The 11,836-nt window shown below is 34.3% G+C and overlaps 1 protein-coding gene across 1 annotated transcript; it reads right to left on the reverse strand.

Moving 5' to 3' along the window:
• Positions 1-789: 789 nt before the first annotated feature.
• On the reverse strand, positions 790-7,902 carry LOC129239331 (alpha-tocopherol transfer protein-like). Its single transcript, XM_054874768.1, has 6 exons — positions 7,437-7,902; positions 1,974-2,133; positions 1,813-1,894; positions 1,436-1,750; positions 1,228-1,364; positions 790-1,161 (listed from the first exon to the last, which is right to left on the reverse strand). The coding sequence occupies exons 1-6, from the start codon at positions 7,519-7,521 to the stop codon at positions 1,080-1,082; spliced, it is 861 nt and encodes a 286-aa protein (XP_054730743.1). The 5' UTR covers positions 7,522-7,902; the 3' UTR covers positions 790-1,079.
• Positions 7,903-11,836: the final 3,934 nt, after the last annotated feature.

Below are 11,836 nucleotides of genomic sequence, written 5' to 3' on the forward strand. Positions count from 1 at the left end.
TATGCCCCGAACGCTATTTACAACTTTAAACGCGTTTTTCTCGAAATCACTTTTTTTAAACTGGCCGAAGACATAACTCGAACAAATCTTTACCGATTCTTACGAAATTTTGACAATACATTCGAAATACCTTTCTCCGGAGACGTACGTAGGATTTTTTATTTATATTACATAGTTTTTTTTTTAATCAACAATTTTATGTCGTTCTTTATAGTGAAAATTGTAACTTTTTGTTCAAACGTGCACCATTTCGCGAAAAAACAAAATATCGAAAAAATCCTACGTACGTCTCTTTCTGTTGTTATATAGAAACTAAAAAAATTTTATTTTTTGATCCAAGACAAAAATTAAGGAGTTTACGTCTTCGGCAATGGACCCACTAGAAAAAAAGGCGCCTTAGGAGAACTGCTGGACAGCGGCCATTTTGAAATTAATTCAGACGAAAAATTTTGTATTTGTACCATGAAAGCTATATTATTAAACCTATTTCACAGATTTTCGATTGATTCCTTTGTTGAGTCAAAATAAATTCATAAAATATGCCCATTTTTTGCGCTCTAGACCAGCTTCCCCCCTTAAATAAATTAACATAGTCCAGCAAATACGAGTAAAGACCACGCGGCTCACGTGTTGTGTGAAGAGATACAAAAGCTCCAACCCATAAAGAATATGACGACATACCGGATCACAGCATAAATTATTTTGTACTCGTAACATTTATTTTTGTGAACCTGAACAGCAGCGATAAGCTCGCAAATATAGATAATTCCAGTAAATATAATTTGTAAGTATGTATGCATAATTCCTTTTATTTTTATATTGCTTTTGATTTATTCAGATTTGATTCAATAATTTTAGTGTTATATAAATAGGTACATATACATTAAGGTTGCTCTTATTTATATGAAAAATATATATGTATGCCTCTCCTTGAATAATTGAAAAGCACGAACTGATTGGCATGAACTTTACCGGGTACTCTCTATTAGTAGGTATAAGAACATCAGTTTAGAGATATATGTAAAAGAGTTTACATTCTAAAATTTTAATAGTTGAATTTTGTGAAGTAGAAAAATGTATTATAGAAATGGCCATCGGCGACGCTCAGTATTTCCTTTGTCCTCGTCAATTTTCCAATGATTTGGATCCATTAAATATTCGCTAAAAGTAAACACAAAATATTAAATAAAAGTAAATGTTTTTTTTGCTTGCATTCACTACACCCACCGCTTGCTTGACAAGTCTTTTAAAAGTTCCGCCTTTAAATCTGTCAATTTTCCATTTGTTCCGCCATATTCCTCCGGCAATATGCTACGAGGTACATGCTCGTACAGGCTATCCAGACTGACGGTATGGAAGCGTATCTTTTATAAAAATTGTAAACTGTAGTGTTTGTGGCTTCATAAAAAAAGTATAGAGTGTTTTTGGTATTTACCAGTTTGAAGACTTCACGACCAATGAACGGTTTCATAATACTAACTATTCTATCCAGATAAGGCGGACAGTTGATGATATGAATGGCTTTCAAATGTACTGGCAACGCTTCTTGCAGGAAAGCCATATATATGCGTAATGTGCTGAAGGTCATCTTGCTGAGATGTTTCAATGTGTAGCCGTCCATGTCGAATATTTGCACCTCACCATCGGCGAATGCTTCGGCATCCGCTTCGGTAGACGCAGCGCCATCGTACATATTAAAACGGTAATCGCTGATCATGAAAAAAGCTTTGGTATCAGCCGTATGATTCACCTATCGAAATTCCAAGATATCTAAAAGATTATGAAATACGAAATGCTAAAAAGTTAAGCAACCTTTGCCGGATCAAAATTAACCAAGCGGTAGCAGCTGACTTTGTAGCCTTCTGGTGTAAGACCGGGCAGCGGCACTAAATCACTGTGAAATTTTGAAAAGGAAAAAAAAAATCCATTTCAATGGAACCTCCCACTCTTTTAAGAAATACACATTTACTCACGCATAGTCGAATGTTCGTTTACTATCGCCATCGGTTGGGTCACGTTCGAGGAAGATGTGCGCATGCTTATTGCGCATACTGTAATTAATTTTTATTAAGTTCTTGGTGCCTTTTATGTCACCGTACATACACTTGTAGAAACGCTTCAATAGAATACGGTCTGAAAATAGTTAAAATATTTAGTAGCTCCAGTTCAAATTGGGTTTGAGAAAATAAAAAAATTAAAATATTTTAGAAAACATGCACGGCATCTAACGTGAATTGTATATTGATATTGATAAATGCCACTTGGTCTCATATGAGTCTCTGATATGGCGTAGAGGAAACAAGTGCGATATTCCTAAAGCTAAAAATTGCGTAACACTTAAGGGTGCGCTGGGTGCATAAAAAATAATTTTATACCTGCTTTAATTATTTTTATTTCATATAAAATTAGGGCCATTCAATTAATTTTACATTCAATATACGCCCGGACTCGTCTAGCCATACGAAACTCCATGCGAAATCTTCTATTGTTCAAAAAAATGCTGACACTTGAAATTTAATTCCAAGGCGAAACACTGATTCTAAGACGAACGAGGGCTCATGGTGAAACGATTTCAAAGGTGAGCTCTTTAACAGACCGTTATTCGGCTCTGAGCGAATTTGACAGGATTAGCTGATGGGTGGGCGTCAATTGAGGTGAGCTGAGATTGTGTTGCTGATCTACGAAAAAATTAACCAATGACACCTCTTTGCCGTCTGAACAACGACTGATTGGACAAGTGTGTGAGTGTGAGAATATGTGTGAAATTATCGTGCAGAATTCGGCTGCCGAATCCACAAGTGACGTGGCAGCCAAAGTTCCTCTCACAATTTTCTTTTTCACCATTACTAAAAAGAAAACCTGGTGATCTATCACTGCCTTCGAAAGAGAAGGCTTCACGTCCAGCAGCTGGCGTTGGGCTCATTTGTACTTCTGCTACAACAGCGTCAGCGTCATTGCATAATAGTCACAACTTCCACTTTATTTATTTAATTTACATTTTATTTTGCTTAATTGATAATAGAAAAGTTTAGTAGTTGCCAAGAATGCGATCAGATGCAAACTTGAAATAGAAAGGACGACGATAGAGCAAGTTATGAAATTTAAATACCTGGGGACAGAAATATCCAATAACCGCGACATTATTAAGCAAGTCAGAGAGAGAGATGTATGCAGGGCGCACGTATTGCAGGTTGCAGGAAGTTGTATGGTGGAACAAATATATGACCACTGAAAGCAAGACGCGTATATACAAGACTGTAATAAGACCATTCCTGACCTATGGAGGCGAAGCACGAGCTGAAAACGCAAATACAAAACAGCTACTGCGTACAGCTGAAATGCAAGTTCTACGATCCATCGTAGGAAAAACACGTCTTGACTGCATTAGAAACGAGGTCATTCGTGACGAAACTGGCGTTAATGACGTAGTGAAGTTTATAAGAACAAGAAGACGAGCTTGGAATGATCACGTTTCTAGAGCTAGTGACGACAGAATTATCCGAATAGCGAGGGACTATATACCATATCGAAAGCGCGGACCTGGAAGACTACCAAAGAGATGGCGCGAAAGCTGAATTTCGACATCAGCGGAAGGACAATAACATTGCGTCATATTGAATTTGAATAGTTCTTTGTAATACTTGTATAATTTATAACTATGTAATTGTGTGAAGAAAAACAGGGGAAAACCTATAACAAAAGAAGAAGAAGAAGAATATAATAGAAACAGTGTTCTCAAATAGCGATAACTTCTCAGCGGGCAATGGCATACCGCCACATGTATTTGTGCCATGAAAAGGCTTCTCCTAAAAAGCCATCTGCTGCTCGAAGGCGGCATAAAATTTTAAATAAATACTTCAACTTGTAAGACAAAATCAGGTGGTATACCACGAATTGGAGAAGATGCAAGACCAAACGGCTGACCGAGGACGTACGCATCAAGTCTATAAGTTTATGTATGCATTTTATTTGATTTCATTTTGTTTTATTTTACTTTGTACCATCTTAATTCCCTTTGTTTTTCAATTTAGTTTAATTTGCTTTAATTTAATTTTATTTTATTTAACTACATTTTGTTAAATTTTATTCCAGATTTTTATTTAATTGGATTAAAAATGTTTTTTGTTTTTAAGTTAATAACAACTTACTTTATTTTTCAATATTTTTTTATGTTTTATTTCATTGCATTTTAGGTTTTTCATTTTGATATATTATAATTTTTTTAATTTTATTTTACTTTAAGATTTTATTTAATTCAATTTACTTTAATTTAATTTTATTTATTACTGAATTTTATTGCGTTTAATTTTATTTATTGCAGGGTTTTATTTAATTTAATTAAACTTACTTTTTTATTTAATTTTATTTTATTTCACTTTATTCTATTTTATGGTATTTTATTTCGTTTTGGTTGGTTGGTTTAAGGGTGACCCCGCATCGGAGTGCCACATAGACCGCAAGTTGGGTCCGTTGTGTTGCCCTAGAGCTCATTATGTTATATAATATGATTTATTTCGTTTTACTTTAATTTAATTTTGTTTTACTACATTTTTTAAATTTCTTTTTCTTTCATTTTAATTCAATTTAAATGTACTTTATTTTTCAATACATTTTTACGTTTTATTTCATTGCATTTTACGTTTTTTATTTTAATATATTTTGTTTAACTTTATCTTATTTCAGGTTTTATATTTAATTTTATTTTATTTATAATTGTATTTTATTTCGTTTTATTTTCATTCAATTTTATTTCAGGGTTTTATTTAATTTAATTTAATTTCACTCTATTCTATTTTACGTTTTCTATTTTAAGGTAATATATTTTATTTTATCTCGTTTTATTTTAAATTAATTTTGTTTTACTAAATTTTTTAAGTTTCTTTTTCATTCATTTTAATTTAATTTAAACTCACTTTACTTTTCTATGTTTTTCTATGTTTTATTTCTTTGCATTTTACGTTTTTCATTTTAATATATTTTGTTTAATTTAATATTATTTCAGGTTTTATATTTAATTTAATTTAATGTATAATTGAATTTTATTTCGTTTTATTTTATATTATTACATTCTGCTGTTTAATTTATATATATATATATATATATATAATTGGCGAGTACACCCATTTTGGGTGTTTGGCCAAACTCCTCCTCCTATTTGTGGTGTACGCAGGCCCGACGAGAGGGGGGGGGCGGGGGGGGGGGATCGGGTACTTTTTCCCCCGGGCCCGGAGTTTTCAGAGAGGCCCGGACTCGAGATTATACGTATTTATATGAATTAGACATCATAGGAAAGGGCCCGCATTTGCAATTTTCCCCCGGGGCCCGGATTTTCCCCCGGGGCCCGGATATACTCTCTACGACCCTGGGTGTACGTCATGATGTTGTTCTACAAATGGAGGGACCTACAGTTTCAAGCCGACTTCGAACGGCAGATATTTTTATTAGGAGCTTTTTTATGGCAGAAATACACTCGGAGGTTTGCCATTGCCTGCCGAGGGGCGACCGCTATTAGAAAAATGCTTTTATTAATTTTGCTTTCACCGAGATTCGAACCAACGTTCTCTCTGTGAATTCCGAATGGTAATCACGCACCAACCCATTCAGCTACGGCGGCCGCTGTTTAATTTAATTTAATTTTATTTTATTTCATTTAACTTAACTTTTTTGATTTAATTTAAATTTACTTTGCTTTCCCATATTTTTCTATGTTTTATGTAATTCAATTTAATTTAATTTATTTTATTTTTATTTTTATTTTAATTCAATTTTATTTTCTTACATTCTGCTTATTATTTTTATTTTATTTCAGGTTTCCTATTCAATTTAATTTAACTTATTTTTTTAAATTTAGTTAAATTTTATTTTACTTTATTCTATTTTATGGTATTTTATTATTTTATTTTACTACATTCTGCATAATATTGTTTTAGGTTTTTATTTAATTTGACATAATACTTTATTTTTTTTATTCTGTTTTATTTTACTTACTTTTTTTTTGTTTTATTTCATATTATTTATTTTTTATTTAAGTTTTTTTTTATTTTAATTTATTTTATTTTATTTTATTTAATTTTACCTAACTTATTTTGTTATACTTTATGTTTTTCGTTTCTGTTTTCGTTTTCGTTTTATTTTGATTTTATTTTATTATGCTTATATTTTTATTTTATTTAATTTAATTATACTTTTCTGTTCCATTTTATTTTATTTTAAATATCTTATCTCGTTTTATTTTATTTTACTACATTCTGGTTCTACTACTACATTTTTATGTTTTGATATAATTTAACCCTTCGTTGGGCATCGGGATCAGACTTTTTCGACTTTGGACGTGAATTTAACATTTTTCTATTATAGCTAACGACTTGAGCTTCCAGGTAGCTTCCTAAAATTTAATTTTCTACCGATTTTTGAATATAACCTTTTAAAAAGAATTCTCGTATAGGACGCAAAAAGGCCAGACCCGGGTGCCCAACCACAGGTTTTAAAATAAGTTTCTAACGGAGGGTTAATTTTTACTTAATTTTCTGTTATTTAATATAGTTGAATTCCATTTTATTTTACTTTATTTTATTTCGTTTTATTTTATCACATTCTGCTTTATATTATTTCGGGGTTTTATTCAATTTGATAAAATTTTTTATTTATTTACTTGCTTACATTTTTATTTAATGTAATTCTATTTTCCTATACATCGTTTTATTCTTTATTTTATTGTACTTGCTTAAATTTTTATTCAATATAATTTAATTCTATTTTTCTATGTTTCATTTCATTTTCTTATATATTTTAATTAATTTAATTTAGTTCCCTTGGTTTAGGACTGCTTTATTTTAATTTACATTGTTTTATTTCATATGATTCATTTTTTCAATACATTATTTTTTTTAATTCATTTCATTTTATAAAAGTTTGTCATATTTTTTGTTTTAATTTGCTTTATTTTACTACTAAACTTATTTGTGAATTTCCCATTTATTTTTCTAACCTTAAAATACTCGTCTTCTCATAACATTACTAACATTAACAGAGAATAATGGTGTATCACTTGTAATTGCCGAAACTGTCATCTGTCTTATTTGAAATAATGAAGTAATTACTTTGATAGAACACGTAACGGTAATTAGCACTTAATTTCAAATATGGTCCATTACGAATTAAACGCGCTTGTATTCATGTGTGCGAATGTATGCGTGCGTATGTTGACACTTATGACTATTATTTCCTAAAGTTCTCGTAAAAATCAATATGGAGAGTCACAAAATTCGCTGCCCGCACTTTGTTTTGCACACACACTTTATTTTGCCAAAATAGCACTTACGATTATCACTTAATTCAGACTTGATTTACCACCGTTATCAATTTGTCTATACATACATATGTAATAACATACGTACACACATAGACGTGCAGTGGTCTTCACAGCTAATACTTACCGATTTCTTTTGGCAGTTTCGGATTTTGTTGAAACCACTCGTATAATTCATCAATTTCCGCTTCTGCAGCTGCGTCGAATTTCATTGCGTATCAGTTATTAATTTATGTATTACTTTGGCAACTATTTAATTTTAATTTTTTTTACTTCCTTATTATTTGAAAAAATCCCTGCTTATCCTTCAATTATGCATTTGTGTTTTCAGCTTCTTCCGCAGTGTTGCATCGCTACGAAGTCCATTTCATACTGAGTTGCATGGCTCAAACGGCAATTTATTATTCTTATTTTTTTCGATTATTATTTATTTCTTTACTTTTGATTGATATATTGTGTGATTATAAGTAAATAGGTACGTCTGTACGTACATATGTATGTATGTATGTGGCTACTCCGCCTTTTCCTTTCGTGCTTGCTTTATGCGTTCAGTTGCACAACTGTCGAATCTAAAGCTTGGCGCTTCACTAAATAAAACGCTTGAGTTGTTCAGCTTGAGCTATTGTGCCCGCGAAATTCGGTGCAACGGCCGTTGTATAGCTGAAGTGTTTCTCAAACTTTCGTGCTGTTAATAATTTGTTTTTAAACTTAATTTAAACGCAATGAAATGCCGGTTCATCCATAAAATAGTAAATTCGCTAAATTCATCCATTATATAGTAAATGCAGCCAAAAAAACAATAGAGAAAGAGAATGTGGAATGGGCCTTGTCTGTGTATCTTTTTAACCGACCAAGTGGATTTTGCGAAATTCGATTTTTCTTTGCATTTACACAAACAACAAAATCTCGACGTAAGTGATGGGTTGATAAACGGTTTGAACTTTGAACGTTTGAGACAAGATCAGAGAAGATCTTTCTTTACCAGCCCGTTTTGTTATGTTTGAAACGGGTCAATGGTACCGGCGCATGAGAGAGTAGTCACTCTAAGAACTGTTTACTTTTCATGAAAGCAGAGAGAGATCTTATTAAGGGATATACTTTCTACTCAAATATGAACGAGACGTTATCAATAAAACGGTCCGCGGATGACATATGGCAAAAATAAATTTTTTGTTTTTTTGGTAGGACTGTTATAAGCTTACATGGCAAATTTCAGCGTGATATGTCACATAGTTTGTTTTCTGTGCTACTGTAAACAAGTCAAGCTCGAGTGTGTTCTTCGAATTTAACGATGGAATTTCAAAGAATTTGTGTGAAATTTTGTTATTCCAACAAAATTTCGGCTTCAGACGCCTTAAAAATGTTGCAGACAACCTATGGGATCCCAGTGGTTCAAATCGTTCAAAGAGGGCCGTACATCAACCCAGAAAACCACGCCAAAGTCGCTCAAAAATTAAGGTTATGCTGACTGTTTTTTTCGATTACGAAGGTGTGGTGCACTCGGAGTTCCTTCCGCAAGGCCGATCGGTTAACGCTGAATATTATTTAGACGTTTTAAAGCGTTTGCGCGAGAACATTCGTCTTAAAAGGAAGGAATTGTGGGACAACAAGTCATGGTTCTTGCATCACGATAATGCACCAGCTCACACATCACGTCTTGTTCGCGATTATTTGAACAAAAATAATGTTAATATCGTTCCGCAAGCACCGTTATCGCCTGATATGGCTCCATGTGACTTTTTCCTGTTTCCCAAGCTCAAGTTGCCGCTCCGTGAAAAACATTTTGAGACAATTGAAGTCATAAAAGAGAATTCGAAGAACACACTCGAGCTTGACTTGTTTACAGTAGCACAGAAAACAAACTATGTGACATATCACGCTGAAATTTGCCATGTAAGCTTATAACAGTCCTACTAAAAAACAAAAAATTTATTTTTGCCATATGTCATCCGCGGACCGTTTTATTGATAACGTCTCGTTCATATTTGAGCAGAAGCTATATTTTTTAATAATAATTCAGCAAATATTTCTTTGTTACTCCTTCCTGGTGACTTTGCTATAAAATAGCGGCAGTACTAGCAATCTTTAACTTTAACTAAGGTTGATGGCGAAAAAGTAACGTCACTAACAGAGGTTGCCATGAATACTCACAATTTAACCGGTAACGAACATATGCAGAACTTAGTGAGCCTACGCAACTTCTGTATGCTACATGAGGAGATATATCGGGTGTTTATTTTAGCTGTATGAGCTCCGTGATCGATATGGATAACTATGAGAATGACAAACTGTGTTGACATTTCTGTTTAGTAAAGTTTAGCAAGTCATCATGAATCGTTTAATACCAGAATAATTGTGAATGGCGAACGCTATCGAGCCATGCTGAATAAATTTTTGTTTCCAAAAGTTAATTAGCTGAACATTGGCGACATTTGGTTCCAACAAGACTTTGAAACAAGCGTGCCATATCGCCTAAATAAATAAAAATAAATAAATAAATAATTGGCGCGTACACTTCTGTTAGGTGTTTGGCCGAGCTCCTCCTCCTATTTGTGGTGTGCGTCTTGATGTTGTTCCACAAATGGAGGGACCTACAGTTTCAAGCCGACTCCGAACGGCAGATATACACTCGGAGGTTTGCCATTGCCTGCCGAGGGGCGACCGCTATTAGAAAAATGTTTTTATTAATTTTGCTTTCACCGAGATTCGAACCAACGACCTCTCAGTGAATTCCGAATGGTGATCACGCACCAACCCATTCGGCTACGGCGGCCGCCTATCGCCTAACAATCGATTAATTGGACTGATCGAATGGACCATGTAACTCGTAGCTGCGGCAGACATGTGCCGGATATGATATTCAATAAATAAATGTCATGAAATTATCTACCAGATTAAAAATGACAAAAATAAAATAACATTCATTCCAATAATATTTTTGTTTTTTATTATCATTTTAAGTTCTCAAACTCTTAAAAAGCACCCGATGTATGCCTTCGGTAGTTAGAGGCCCCCTCTTATTCTTGATTGGTGCGATAACTGCTTACGCGATTTTGGCCGAGTTTAACAAAGCTCGTCAGTCGTTTCTTTCTCGTCAGTCGATTCGTTCCAAATGAAGCCAAGGTATTTTTCACATGACCTTTCCAACGCAGAGGAAGCCTTCCTCTTCCTCTACTACCAGCAGCTGGTAACGCATTGAATACTTTCAGAGCCCGAGCGTTTGTATGTCGCAGTAAAGCTCATACAGCTCATTGTTCCATTGCCTAAGATACTCGCTATCACCAACGTGCAAAAGCTCAAAAATCTTCCGCAGAATCTTTCTGACAAACACTCCAAGGGACGCCTCATCGGATGTCGTCATCGTCTAAGCTTCTGCGCCATACGTTAGGACGGGCATGATGAGAGCCTTGTAGAGTGTTAGTTTTGTTCGTCAAGAGAGGTCTTCACTACTCAGTTACTTATTTAGTCCAAAATGGCACTTGTGGGCAAGAAATATTCTTCGTTGGATTTCAAGGCTGACATTGTCATCGGTGTTAATACTGGTTCCTAGATAAATGAAGTCTCTTACCACCTTGAAATCATAACTTTCAGCAGTGACGTGGGTGTTGATCCGCAATGCGTTGACTATTTGTTTGATACCAGGAGGTACTTCGTTATGTCCTCACCACCAGACCCATTATCTTTGCTTCTTTATCCAGTTCGAGAAAGGCAGAACTAGCAGCGAATATCATCGACATACATACGCCGAAGAAGTCACACGACAGCGAGTCAGCCTGTCTGAAACCTCGTTTGGTATTAAGCGGCTCGGAGAGGCCCCTCCCAATTCTGATGACGCCGCTAGTATTGAGCAATGCTATTTTGCATAGCCGTGTTAGTTTTGCGAGGATACCAAATTCAGACATTGCGGCATACGAGTATAGGCAACTCCTTTTCGTGCTGTCGAATGCAGCTTTAAAATCGACAACTAGTATGTGTGTGTCGATTCTCCCTTCATGGGACTACAAGAAAGCAGCTACTCGTATCGTTGGTTACACTGCTGTACAAATAATTGCCAATTGATAACGAGTCCGAGAATCCACATAATTTTTTTTCGTAATATTAAACATCCTATAGGAAGACGTATAAATTTTTGCAAATGCCGTCGTACGTCACACTTGACATTTATGACCTAGACAGCTCCAGTATACATACAAACAGACAAGCAATGGACTGCATTTAGGTCGAAATAAAAATTTCCATCACTCAAAACCATTTTTTTTTTATAAAGTAAAAAAGTTATTCGACTAAAAGGCGGCCGACATTTGAAAATGCGTAGGTTCGAAAACCCGTGCATAAAACACCAATTAATAGAAAAAATAATAGCAGTCGCCTCCCTGCAGGCAAACATGTGATTGTATTTCTGCCCTGAAGGAGCTCCTCATTAAAAACCATCTGCCGTTCGGAGTCGGCTTAAAAGTGTGTAGGTCTCTCCATTTATGGAGCAACATCAAGACGCACACCACAAATAGGAGGAGTAGCTCGGCCAAA

This window comes from Anastrepha obliqua, chromosome 2 (assembly GCF_027943255.1).
Source record: "Anastrepha obliqua isolate idAnaObli1 chromosome 2, idAnaObli1_1.0, whole genome shotgun sequence".
NCBI classification, from domain to species: domain Eukaryota; kingdom Metazoa; phylum Arthropoda; class Insecta; order Diptera; family Tephritidae; genus Anastrepha; species Anastrepha obliqua.